The sequence below is a fragment of the Sardina pilchardus genome, chromosome 3 (assembly GCF_963854185.1).
Source record: "Sardina pilchardus chromosome 3, fSarPil1.1, whole genome shotgun sequence".
In the NCBI taxonomy this organism is placed as follows: Eukaryota; Metazoa; Chordata; class Actinopteri; order Clupeiformes; family Clupeidae; genus Sardina; species Sardina pilchardus.
This window is the reverse complement of record NC_084996.1, coordinates 6003157-6017449: the sequence shown is the minus strand read 5'-3', so window position 1 is coordinate 6017449 and position 14293 is coordinate 6003157. Positions and strand designations below refer to the sequence as shown.

General features: G+C 45.6%; 1 protein-coding gene across 1 annotated transcript in view; it reads left to right on the top strand.

The window, feature by feature from the left end:
• rnf213a (ring finger protein 213a) overlaps window positions 1-14293 on the top strand; it is a 50853-nt gene that overhangs the window by 32155 nt on the left and 4405 nt on the right. Inside the window, exons 47-61 of the mRNA XM_062531544.1 lie at window positions 1131-1350; window positions 1800-1999; window positions 3075-3197; window positions 3371-3481; window positions 4758-5000; window positions 5326-5401; window positions 5503-5537; window positions 6838-6938; window positions 7086-7242; window positions 10774-10945; window positions 11395-11489; window positions 12227-12478; window positions 13410-13542; window positions 13638-13712; window positions 13868-14048. Coding sequence (XP_062387528.1) covers window positions 1131-1350; window positions 1800-1999; window positions 3075-3197; window positions 3371-3481; window positions 4758-5000; window positions 5326-5401; window positions 5503-5537; window positions 6838-6938; window positions 7086-7242; window positions 10774-10945; window positions 11395-11489; window positions 12227-12478; window positions 13410-13542; window positions 13638-13712; window positions 13868-14048 — 2174 coding nt within the window. The remainder of the gene's footprint in view (window positions 1-1130; window positions 1351-1799; window positions 2000-3074; window positions 3198-3370; window positions 3482-4757; window positions 5001-5325; window positions 5402-5502; window positions 5538-6837; window positions 6939-7085; window positions 7243-10773; window positions 10946-11394; window positions 11490-12226; window positions 12479-13409; window positions 13543-13637; window positions 13713-13867; window positions 14049-14293) is intronic.

The window sequence follows — 14293 nt, the reverse complement described above, 5'->3', positions numbered from 1 at the left end:
TGGAGCGAATTCAGACAACTTTAACAGAGAACTTCATCAGTATATCAAAGGCTATGTAAATAAAAGATGAATTGCTCCTTAACTGGCATGTGTCATTCTACAAAAGCAAAGCATCTGGAATATTCCTTCCTACACTACAGGGCACAGTTTAACATGCAATGTGAATGAATACTGTTTTCACAACATTGTTAGTTAAGCAAAATAATCTGCAAGTAGCTTAGGCTGCAGGTTAAACATTTCAGATCAACTTTACAAATGCAAGCTTAATGTAGGCTAGTTTAGGTTCTGATTTGTTCCAATAGCCTATCTTGTCATACTTACTTCAGTAGGATATGCTAATAGGTTTCCATAAGGCCTATGACCTCTTCAAAAGCCTGATAATTCAGGCTCAGATATTGTCTTTGTTTTAAGGCCTGAACCATGTTCAAATTTAAAAAAAAGACTTTTGTAGATTGCACACACCCACATTATATTTCATGTGAAGAGTAGCCTTTATATGTAATTTGTATGATATTCTTTAATTGATATGCACCCCTCCATGCACCCCTCCACCCATCCACACACACAGACACACACACAGACACACACACAGACACAGACACACACACAGACAGACACACAGACAGACACACAGACAGACACACAGACAGACACACAGACAGACACACAGACAGACACACAGACAGACACACAGACAGACACACACACAGACACACACACAGACACACACACAGACACACACACAGACACACACACGTACACATACTGTATACACATACAGTGCCACCAAAGTAGGCTACCAGGCTACCTTGGTTGTAGCCCATACACTTTGTGCTGTATAAGTGGCGAACGGATAACAAGTTGGTATGGAACTTCATTCAAAGTGGTATAGAAAAGGTCTTAAATAGAGTCTTGAATGTAAGTTGGAGGATCCGACCGGGGGTCCGAAATTTGGGCGTCATCGTCGGGGGGGGGGGGGGGGGGCGGGGGGGGGGGGGCGTTAGTACTCATAAAATTCTTTCAAGGTTGGCAGGTCTGTTATTCCAGTTGGCCTGAAAGCCTGAATACTAACAAAACATACAACTCTGCATGCATGTATATGGAATTTTAAATGTGTGTGTGTGTGTCAGGACTCCATGTTTGACAGGATGCAGTGGCGTTCGGAAAAGGAACAGCAGGTGGGTCTGCAGGAGGAGAGCGTCTTCCTGCGTGACTTCCTGCAGTCGAGGCCTGCGTCTGCGTCGGCGTCTGCCCAGACCGTGTGCATTGAGCTGCTGCAGCAGCTGTCCCGTCTTCGCCTCTGTCTGGACATTGCAGCACAGCTCATCGGTGACCGTTACACAGCTGCAGGTAACCAGCGCGTGCACACACACACACACACACACACTCACACACGCACAATTGGCAGTGGCCTAATTACACTTGTAATTATTGCTGTGCTCACTCAGTCAAAAATAATAGGATCATATTGGTCAGATGTGATATTCAAAATGAAAAATGATCATTTGTATTCAGTAATTTTCCTAGATTAATTATTCTGACGTCCTGGTACACACATACTGAGTATGTAATATTTGAACCTATTTTGGCTGTGTCTGCTTAGACTATTTGTAAAGCATTCAAGCCAGTGGCCAACTTAGCCTTGCTTTATTCCTTAAAGCCTGATCATGCTGGGGTCCTCACAAGGGCTCAACAGTGTCTACGGTCTAGAGTTCATATATTTGTGTAAAGATGTACTATATTTGTGTGTGTGTGTGTGTGTGTGTGTGTGTGTGTGTGTGTGTACACACCTGTGTTAGCAGGACGACCAGCGCAGCCTCCAGCAGTGGTAGTGTCTTTCCTAGCTGCCGTGAGGAATGTGTGTGTGCTCAGCAAGAATGACTGGTACCGTGTCTACCTCATCCGTAAGATCCGCAGCCGCCATGGGGTCGAGTTTGTTCAGATGCTGCTGAACGTAAACGAACTCCACTGGATGTTCCCTGAAGAGGTCCTACAGCAGGTAGGCTCAGGGTCGTGCGTGTGCGTGCGCGCATGTGTCAGATTGTCAGGTTGTGTCAGGTCTTAAAAGTATTGAAAAGTATTATATTTAATATTTTCAAATCAAGTATTGAATTTCGTTTGCAAAGTCTTCAATTCCTTTCACAATCATTTTTTGGATACCGTAACGTCAATTCGTTTCCGTAGAGAACATGATATTGGGGAAAATCTGCGTCTCGTCAGAAACGAATATCGCTTTTATTTTGAAACTTACAGTATGTTCACGGCTCTCATCCCTCTGTCATTTGCGCCATTCTAAAGTGAAAGTGTGTGCAAGCGCAGGTGCGGCAATGTCAGCTGGAAAGATATGGATGTCACAGGTGGGATAGCTGAAACTGCAAATTAAATACTCAAAACAAGTGAAAAACGAGAAAGTTAGCATAGCAATGTAGCAGCATGTTTTCCGTTTTTGCGTGTGTAAGAATAGACGTGGGCTACTGTGTTCAACTGTAGGCTTAGGCTACAACGAGTTTCTGTGATGAAGGATAAATTAAATACATTTCTACATTTTAACAATTTAGATGGGCAAAAGGTGGAGCAAATTCAGACAACTTTAACAGAGAACTTCATACGTTTAGCAAAGGCTATGTGCATAAACGGCCTTAACTGGTGCGTGCCATTCCAAGACAAAAACAATGATGATTGGCTAATGCTGTAGTCTTTATAACAAAGTAACTTTTATCAAAGAAACAAAATAGCCTCATCTGGAATATTCCATCCTACAGGGTACAACTTAACATGTAATGTGGTAGCTACAGCTAGCGTTACACCCATTGGGTGTCCACACAAAAGTTATCGCTATTATTGTCATAAATTTCATCACAGTTAATCAAGGGCTATTTGAATGGTCTGTGACGATAACAACGATATGAATGGTAACTAGTATGGCTGTATACAGTACATCATGATTTGAAGTTGATGACTGTGATGATCCATTGTGTAGTTGGTGTTGCCGATGTGTTCTGGGGATGTGTATAACACTGGTGTGTGTTTGTTTGTGTGTGTGTGTGTGTGTGTGTGTGTGTGTGCGCGCTCAGACTCAGGAGGGAGGGCAGATGGATCTGTTCCTGGTCTGTGAAGGTGACTATAAGAGCATCAGGGACGCCATCGCCAAAGCCATGATGGAGGGAAGGGTGGAGAGGATACAAGAGGCCTGCGATGTAAGACATTGTGTGTGTGTCTGTGTCTGTGTCTGTCTGTCTGTCTGTCTGTGTGTGTGTGTGTGTGTGTGTGTGTGTGTGTGTGTGTGTGTGTGTGTGTGTGTGTGTGTGTGTGTGTGTGTGTGTGTGACTGATCTTTTGATTGTGTGTGTGTGTTTGTGTATCTGCTGCAGGGCTGCAGAAATCCTCCACTGAAGAGGAGTGTGTTCCTGCTTCTGGCACTCTTCAGAGAAGTCACCTGTCTCTACAGAGCAAACAACGCAAACCAGCACCCGACCCAGAAGGTAACACACACGCATACACACACTCTCACTCTTGCGCTGTAGCCAGTGGAGAAAACAGGGTGGCCACACTCCCATAAGAGAGGAGAAGAAGAGAAGAGAGAAGAAAAGCTTCTCTGTGCCCGTTTCTGGGTTATGGAGACTGTTTTGGAACTGAAAAACTCACCCACTTGGTCTGTAGCTAGTGACTAGATTACGCCCTCCAGCATCAGAAATACAACCCAACCCCAACCTGCTGCGATACAGCCATTCGGCACAGGCTTTTTGAAACTATTTTTATCTTGTGGTGGTGACATCAAAGAGTGTCGTAACTCTTTCTATGGATCTGGCTATAGCTATTCATTTACAGGTGAATGGCGCTTCTTATACCTTAACATTTTCAATACATTTCTTAATTAAGTTATTTTTCATCCGCTTATGCTTCTCTGATTCCAACATTGCTTATCACATTCAGGAGTTTCTCTGACTCTTCTCCTTAAAGGGATAATCCGGAGTGAAATGCACTTTAGATAAATTTTTCGGACTATTGGGAGTACATACGTTGAGTTGACACCAAAATCATGTCATTCGGATGTATTTTGAGAATGTTCGAGTTCACCGTTTTTAGCCAAAACTCGTTAGCCTGGAAGTGACCGGGGCAAGTCCTTTCGGAATGAATTTAATCGAGTCAGTACCTTTCCGGAAATGTCGCTGCTGCAGCTAGCAACCTGTTAACAACATTTTAATAACATTTCCGGAAAGGTACGGACTCGATTAAATTCATTCTGGACTCTCTATCCGACCACATAAAGACGTGGGGATACTTCGGTTTGGCTTTAGGGACCCTCTACTCACTACCACGTAAGTGTAGTGTTGGTTGGAACAGTAGAAGAGGTATAAAAATAGCGTTTTGTAGCGGCGAAAGGACTTGCCCCGGTCACTTCCAGGCTAACGAGTTTTGGCTAAAAACGGTGAACTTGAACTTTTTCAAAATACATCCGAATGACATGATTTTGGTGTCAACTCAACGTATGTACTCCCAATAGTCCGAAAAATTGATCTAAAGTGCATTTCACTCCGGATTATCCCTTTAAGATTAGATTAGATTAGATTAGATTACATTCAATTTAATTGTCATTGTTCAGAGTGCAAGTACAGAGACAACAAAATGGAGTTAAAATCTAACTAAAAGTGCTCAAAATGTTAACAGTATAGACATTATGGCATATTGTACAGTGTGGACAGCATACAGTAGTTAAACAAGAGCATGGTTCACAGTTGGGATATGTGCTCCTCTCAGCAATTACAGGCTCTGGAGGACTTCGTAGCGCAGTGTGGCCTGCTGGCCAGTCCAGAGCAGAAGGCGTTTGCTGTCGGACTGCTGAAGAACCAACTGGGAGCGCTGAGCGTCCGTGCTGGATCCTCCGGAGCCGAGCACATGGTCTCTGAGCTGTGTGTGCACCTGGCTGCAGTTCTCCTCTGTGGCCACCATGGGGTGCTGTCTCCCCTCAAGCAGCTCGCTCTCACCCCCAACGATATGCAGGTTTGCATGCGATATACCACCACACACTGCCAAACCAACAGTCCTGTATCATCCCACACATATGTTTGTGATTCACACATAGACTTGAGGAAGTAAAATAAAGTACATTTATTGATTGATTGATTGATTGATTGATTGACTGATTGATCTATCTGTCTACCTATCTATCTCTATCTATCTATCTATTTATCTATCTATCCATCTATCTATCTATCCATTCATAGCATGTTTTTAAACAGAGAACACACCTGGTAGTTATTTGAGAGCACACAATGCATGTGAACTTGTTGTGAAAGTGAAGGCGTGTTGGTCTGTGTTTGTGCAGGCAGCCTTCATCCCCACCATGCCCGATGACATGCTTCATGTGGCCCAGCAGGCTTTGGGGCAGCTGCAGTGGTACTGTAAGTACTGAAGCCATATCTGTTTCTTTAACATGGAGGTGCTTAAAAAAAGAAGGTTCCCCTCCACATGTGTTCACTCGTTTTCTCTCTTCTTTCTCTAGTCTGCCCCAACGGACACCCCTGCACTGTGGGCGAGGTACGTTCAGTGGCGCACTCCCAACACTCCTCCTGCATGAGTCCAATTTTTAAAAATCGCCACCTGCCTGTATCCATCATGTTTAGAGCGGCACCCGACCCGACACAGCAGAGCTAGTTAAATTCCGCACCCGACCCGACCCGCATTAAATAAAATCGACACCTGACCCGGCCGCACCCAAATTGATATCAGTCTATTACATCAGATACATTTAAGAAAAGGTTTCTCGCGGGGTCATATGGAGGTAACTAGCCTAGTTACACGACCATTAACACTGCAGATCAAATTTCAGCCTAGGTTTACAGGCCTATTCTACATGACATAAAGTAGGCTACCACAATACAACACTCCAAGTGATAACATTTTACCACTCTTCAGGCAGGTGCGGCTACAATAGGCTTTCTCCATGCGATTGCCTATTTTAGGTTTCAAACACTGCCCTGCACACTTGGGTTGCACAATTATTGCAATATGAACCAACACAATAACCCAATCGCAAAAGATAAAAAATAATTTGCACAGGTAATTTTGTCACATTTCTGTGCCACTTCTGGTTGGTGGGTGTCCGTAGTGCGTGAGGGACACAGAAATTCTGATTGGTGAGCTTCACAGTCGCTGTGCTTTGTGTGCCCTGGGCATGCCTCCCAATCAGGGGTGGCACTAGGTGTAAATGTAAATAACTATTTTTTTTTACTTTACATCTTGAGTGATTATGTAAGGGATAATCAACAACGCGCCGTGCGTTTATAGGAAATAATGCACGTTCAAAGTGGTAACAAAGATCCTTAATTGCTGACAAGATAGAGCAACATAATGCATCTCTATGGAAGAAAAATTCGAACAGTTCCTGTCTGCTTAAAGAGGCGTGTCGCAAAGACGTCATAGTGGGATATCGGTCTCTGTCAGATTGACAAGCAGTTCTGTTCGAATGTTAACAGGTCTGCTTAAAGGGGGATTTAGCCCCCCTCCCCTTTGCGAAGACAGAACGCGGAAATGATCGAACGGTTGCGCCTCTCGCTCCGCTTTAACCCTCTCTGGTGGTAATAAGGTCCCGACGCCGCAGGCGGAATAATTGGCGAATTAATATTCAAGCGTGATGAGTCCAAAAAAAGGAATTACTTCATAGCCGTGCGTGTATCGAAAAATAATGCACGTTCCAAATAGCGCATCACAATAGGAAATTTGACCAAGCAGTGGTATAATCCTGATCTTAACATTGATCATGACTGTTGTGTGTTTGAGGCTGATGCTCTGATGTTGATGTGTAATTCCTGCCTTATGACTGGTCTGTCCCCTTTAGTGCGGTCAGCCCATGCAGGTGAGCCGATGCCCAGATTGTAATGCGAACATCGGAGGACAGAATCACTTGCCTGTCCCAGGCTTCACCGCCACTGTGCCTCAGTGAGTTGCTTTTATTACACTATTGCTTGGTTGAATGTACTCTTCACCACTGCTGTTTATGTAATGTGCATGTGCATGTGTGTGTGTGTGTGTGTGTGTGTGTGTGTGTGTGTGTGCGCGTGCGCGTGCGCGTGTTCATCTATCTAGGGGCGATCGCACAAGGGCAGGACACATCCTGGGTGACCCAGGTCGCAGGGATCAACCGGACATGCAGGACACCAAGAACATGAGTCCCGCCCCCTTCACCCTGGTCCGTCTCCTCACACACGCCACCATGATGCTGGGAGCCACCAATAACACACAGGTATGGAATATATCCCACCAATAACACACAGGTATGGAATATATCCCACCAATAGCACACAGGTATGGAATATATCCCACCAATAACACACAGGTATGGGATATATCCCACCAATAGCACACAGGTATGGAATATATCCCACCAATAACACACAGGTATGGGATATATCCCACCAATAGCGCACAGGTATGGGATATATCCCACCAATAGCGCACAGGTATGGGATATATCCCACCAATAGCACACAGGTATGGGATATATCCCACCAATAGCGCACAGGTATGGAATATATCCCACCAATAACGCACAGGTATGGAATATATCCCACCAATAACACACAGGTATGGGATATATCCCACCAATAGCGCACAGGTATGGAATATATCCCACCAATAACACACAGGTATGGAATATATCCCACCAATAACGCACAGGTATGGAATATATCCCACCAATAGCACACAGGTATGGGATATATCCCACCAATAACGCACAGGTATGGAATATATCCCACCAATAACGCACAGGTATGGGATATATGCCACCAATAGCACACAGGTATGGAATATATCCCACCAATAACGCACAGGTATGGAATATATCCCACCAATAGCGCACAGGTATGGGATATATCCCACCAATAACGCACAGGTATGGAATATATCCCACCAATAACGCACAGGTATGGGATATATGCCACCAATAGCACACAGGTATGGAATATATCCCACCAATAACGCACAGGTATGGGATATATCCCACCAATAGCACACAGGTATGGAATATATCCCACCAATAACACACAGGTATGGGATATATCCCACCAATAGCACACAGGTATGGGATATATCCCACCAATAACACACAGGTATGGGATATATCCCACCAATAACACACAGGTATGGAATATATCCCACCAATAATACACAGGTATGGGATATATCCCACCAATAACACACAGGTATGGGATATATCCCACCAATAACACACAGGTATGGGATATATCCCACCAATAACACACAGGTATGGAATATATCCTATGATTCTTAAAATATCTTGAAGTTCCGAGTGTGCCACGACACTTTTGTTTAATGGGATATATCCCACCAATTGCACACAGGTATAGAACACACACACAACCGCTTAGAAGTCCATCAGCACAATATACAGACTAAAGACTTGGATTTATCCCCAACACAATCTCTCCCTTTTCTTTCTTTATTTCTCTCTCTCTCTTGCTCTCTTTCTTTCTCTCTCTCTCTGTCTCTTTTTGACACACATGTACACATACAGTGCCTATAGAAAGTCATCATACCCTTTTGAAATAGTTACTTTTTTTTGTCTTACAGCCTGAAATCAAAACCCATTTAAAAAAAAATCTTTTCCAGTTTCATTAACAAATTTAGCTGTACAACATCAAAATAATGAAAAATAAAGCCAGCAGTTCTGAAAATTAATAAAAAATTAAAAAGTAGAATAACAGGGTTGGAAAAGTCATCATACCCCTGACTTAATACTTTGTAACGCTTCCTTTTGCTTTCATTACAGCCATCAATCTGTTTGGATATGTCTCTATTATAGCTTTGCACACCTAGATAGGGGAATATTTGCCCAATTTTCCGTGCAGAAATGTTAAAATTTAGTCAAATTCTGTAGGGAATGGCGATGGACTGCTCTCTTCAAGTCAATCCACAGATTTTCTATAGGATTTAAGTCAGGGCTCTGACTTTGCCACTCAAGGATATTCACCATCCTATCCTCAAGCCACTACTTTGTTCTTTTGGCAGTATGTTTAGGACCATTGCCGTGTTGGAAGGCGAATGACCTGCCCATATTCAGCTGTCTAGCATGGGGGCTGCAGGTTTTCCTCAATCATTTGGGTGTACTTGGCAGCATCCATTTTCCCTCCTATCCTGACCAATTGCCCAGTCCCCACTGAAGAGAAACATCCCCACAACATAATGTTGCCCCCACCATGCTTCGCAGTAGGTATGGTGTGTTTTGGGTGTGTTTGGGTGTGTATACTGTGTTTGGTTAGCGCCTGGAGCTCAGTCCAAAAACTTCAATCTTAGTCTCCAAAAAGTTCGATCTTAGTCTCATCTGACCATAAAAGCTTTTTCCACATGGTGACAGAATATTCCAGATGTGTTTTTGCACTGAACTCCAAGCGCAATGTTTGGCGAAAACCAACACAGTACACCACCCAAAACACACCATACCTAGTGTGAAGCATGGTGGGGGCAACATTATGTTGTGGGGATGTTTCTTTTCAGCGGGAACTGGGCAATTGGTCAGGATAGAAGGGAAAGTGGATGCTGCCAAGTACACCCAAATTCTTAAGGAAAACCTGCGTCCCTCTCCTAGACAGCTGAGGATGGGGAGGTCATTCGCCTTCCAACACGACAATAATCCTAAACATATACTTCCAAAAGAACAAAGCAGTGGCCTAAGGATAGGATGGTGAATATCCTTGAGTGGCAAAGTCAGAGCCCTGACTTAAATCCTATAGAAAATCTGTGGATTGACTTGAAGAGAGCAGTCCATCGCCATTCCCTACAGAATTTGACTAAATTTTAACATTTCTGCACGGAAAATTGGGCAAATATTCCCCTATCTAGGTGTGCAAAGCTATAATAGATATATCCAAACAGATTTATGGCTGTAATGAAAGCAAAAGGAAGCTTTACAAAGTATTAAGTCAGGGGTATGATGACTTTTCCAACCCTGTTATTCTAGTTTTTATTTTTTGATTAATTTTCAGAACTGTTTACTTTTCTTTCATTATTTTGATGTTGTACAGCTAAATTTGTTAATAAAACTGGAAAAGATTTTTTTTAAAATGGGTTTTGATTTCAGGCTGTAAGACAAAAAAAGTAACTATTTCAAAAGGGTATGATGACTTTCTATAGGCACTGTACATACATTTAGAGCAACTAGCTAATAATAGTAAGAATGATGCATTATTCAGAACTATTTCTTTCTCTCTATGGCCATTTCTTTCCGTTGTTCTGCCTATGTGTATCTCCCTCTCTCTTTGGCCATCTCCTCTCTCTCTCTCTCTCCTCGCCTGTCTGTTTAGAGCAACTAGCTAATAATAGTAAGAATGATGTATTATTTAGAACTATTTCTCTCTCTCTGGCCATATCTCCCCCTGTTGTTCTGCCTATGTGTATCTCCCTGTCTCTTTGGCCATCTCCTCTCTCTCTCTCTCTCTCTCTCTCTCTCTCTCTCTCTCTCTCTCTCTCTCTCTCTCTCTCTCTCTCTCTCTCCTGCCTGTTTAGAGCAACTAGCTAATAATAGTAAGAATGATGTATTATTTAGAACTATTTCTTTCTCTCTCTGGCCATCTCCCCCTGTTGTTCTGTCTATGTGTGTCTCCCTCTCTCTTTGGCCATCTCCTCTCTCTCTCTCTCTCTCTCTCTTTCTCTCTTCTCCCCTATCCTCTCTCTCCTCACCTGTCTCTCTCCTCACCTGTCTCTCTCTCTCTCCTCCTCTCTGCCTGTCTCCCTGACCGTTGCTCTGTGTGTGCAGGCTCTGGCAGCGCTCATCTCTCCGGCCGTGCCGGACTGCAGTGCTTTTGTGAGGGCTCACCTGCAGATGGACCTGCTGCAGCTGACACGAGCGCTGGGGAAGGGAGCGGACGACACCATCACGTGCGCACACCTCATCGTCAACGCCCTGCTAGAGCCCCCACCAGCAGCCTGTGAGGAGACACACACACACACACACACACACACACACACACACACATACTGTACACACACACACACACACACACACACACATACTACACACACACACACACACACACACACATACTGTACACACACACACACACACACACACACACATACTGTACACACATACACCAACACGCACACCCACACATACTGTTCTTATGCATGTCAGGTATTAAACATCCTCTGGTGTTTGCCATATTCATGCCCTTAGCAGTTTACCCACTTTATCGAGTAGGAAAAAGGGCCTAGTCAAAGTTTCCATTCAGGTTCCTGCAGATATGCAGAACTGTCATGGGTGGATAAATTGGAGCCAGTTTTTCCATTCCTGCTAAATTATGTCATTTTCTATTGTGATCATGCAAGCCTCATAGCTGGTGGAAATCTAATTCAAATGTGTCCCTGTGTTACTTAGGGCCTGCAAACTACGACCCTCGTCTCTCCACTAAAGAAGCACGTAACGAATGGGAGACTGCTGTGGCCAACAACATCATCAGTCCCCAGCTGAAGGTACACACTCCGCAAAAGACAACCACCAGCCCATACTCTTTCAACCTATTTATTTATTTTATTTATCCTTTATTTTACCAGGTGATAACCCATTGAGATAATTAAATCTCTTTTACAAGGGAGCCCTGGGGCAACAAGTAGCCTACACAAGTTACACAGAAACATTGATGACAAGATAGACTAATAAATAATGTATAGGCTACCTATATGAACAGATGAAATATTTCCGCAGTGGTGCTGCTTGTGGTGACTATGTCTTGCGGCAGTATGGCCGGTATATAGATGCTCATGGCTCCAGAGCGTGGAGATGAATTAAATATGTTTTCTCCCTTTCACTCTCTCCATCTCTTTCTTTCTCTCTACCCCCCTCTCCCTCTCTCTTCCTCTGTTTCCCTCTCTCTCTCTCTCTCTCTCTCCTCCCCTCTACCGCTCTCTCCCCCTCTCTCTCTCTCTCCTCCCCTCTACCGCTCTCTCCCCCTCTCTCTCTCTCTCGCCCCCTGTTTCTCCCTCTCTTTCTTCCTTTCTCTCCCTCTCCCCCTCCCTCTCCCCCTCCCCCCCCTCTCTCTCTCTACCCCCCTCTCCCTCTCTCTTCCTCTGTTTCCCTCTCTCTCTCTCTCTCTCTCCTCCCCTCTCCCACTCTCTCCCCCTCTCTCTCTCTCTCGCCCCCTGTTTCTCCCTCTCTTTCTCCCTTTCTCTCCCTCTCCCTCCCCCCCCCCCCCCTCTCTCTCTCTGTGCAGCACCTGGACAGGCGTCTGCAGGAGGTGGGGGTGCTGCTGCGGGAGGACGAGCGCGTGAGCTGCAACCCGGTGATGCGCGTGACCTTCGGGGACCCGCGGCTCTTCCTGCGCGCGCTGCCGCGGGACTCGGGCGTGCACGGCCCGGCCGTCTGGAGCTGCAGGGAGCGCCTCTCGCTCGCCACGCTCGCCCACATCGTGGAGCAGCAGGACGGACGAGACACGCTGCCCCTGCTCTGGAGGTTCCTGCAGAGGGTGAGGGAGCACTCACACACACACACACGCACACACGCACACACACACACGCGCGCACACACACACACGCTGCCCCTGCTCTGGAGGTTCCTGCAGAGGGTGAGGGAGCACTCACACACACACACACACACACACGCACGCACACGCTGCCCCTGCTCTGGAGGTTCCTGCAGAGGGTGAGGGAGCACTCACACACACACACACACACACGCACGCACACGCTGCCCCTGCTCTGGAGGTTCCTGCAGAGGGTGAGGGAGCACTCACACACACACACACACACACACACACACACACGCTGCCCCTGCTCTGGAGGTTCCTGCAGAGGTTGAGGGGAGCAGACCACACACGCACAGCTGACACACACACGCATACACACACACGCACGCACACACACACACGCTGCCCCTGCTCTGGAGGTTCCTGCAGAGGGTGAGGGGAGCAGACCATACACACACACACACACACAGAGAGACCACACACGCACAGCTGACACACACACATGCACACACACACACACACAGAGATCACACACACGCTGCCCCTGCTCTGGAGGTTCCTGCAGAGGGTGAGGGAGCAGACCATACACCCCCTATTGATTCCCCTTGGGGATCAATAAAGTATCTATCTATCTATCTATCTATCTATCTACACACACAGCTGACACACACACGCGCACACACACACACACACACACACACACACACACACACACACACACACACACACACACACACACACACACACACACACACACACATCACACACACACACACACACACACACAGAAACACATGCACACACTTTCTCATTGCTACAGTATATACATAGCAATTAACCAGATGTATGAAGCATATGTCACTAACATTTCGTTGAAGAAAATGGAGTTGATATCTGAAAGGGACTGACATTGACCACTGTGATTGGTTAGGAACCGGAGTTGCGATTGGTGAGGTTCCTGCCAGACATCCTCGTACTGCAGCGGGACCTGGTGAAGAAGTTCCAAAACTCCCCAGACCTGACAGTGGGAACCATCTCAAAGTTCCTTCAAGACCAGAGACGAGGTGCTTAAACAAGCTCAGTCACTGGGGGATTGTACTGAACCTACTGAATCTCTTCGGGGTCCTAAAACCAGTCTCTCTTTCACTTTATCACACAGCTGCCTGGTACGAGAAACGCATATCCATCTTCCTGAAGACATGGAACCAACTTCGATTATCTTTAGCCACCAATGGTAAATAGATATGTCATACTTTTAGATGTGTTCTCACCCAATTGCAGAATTTGTGCCTTGAGCTTCGGTGTTGACACGTACGAGTGTGTGTGTGTGTGTGTGTGTGTGTGTGTGTGTGTGTGTGTGTGTGTGTGTGTGTGTGTGTGTGTGTGTAGGTGAGATCCAGCTGCCTCCCAACTTCTGTGAGAAAGACCTGGACATGAACAGTGACCTGCAAGTGCTGTTGCCACGGCGACAAGGACTAGGCCTTTGTTCCACCGCCCTCGTCAGCTACCTGATTGCACTGCACAATGAGATGGTGTACACCACTGACAAATACACTGGGGAGGAGACCAGGTACACACACACACACACACACACACACACACACACACACACACATTGCACACATACAGACACATACATTATACACAGTGGAGGGTTTCTACCCTGCAGCAAATGCACACACACTACATCACAAGATTAGCCACACACACACACACACACACACACACACACACACACAATGCACACTTACAGACACAAACATTATACACAGTGGAGGGTTTCTACAGCCTTGCAGCAGATACACACACACACAC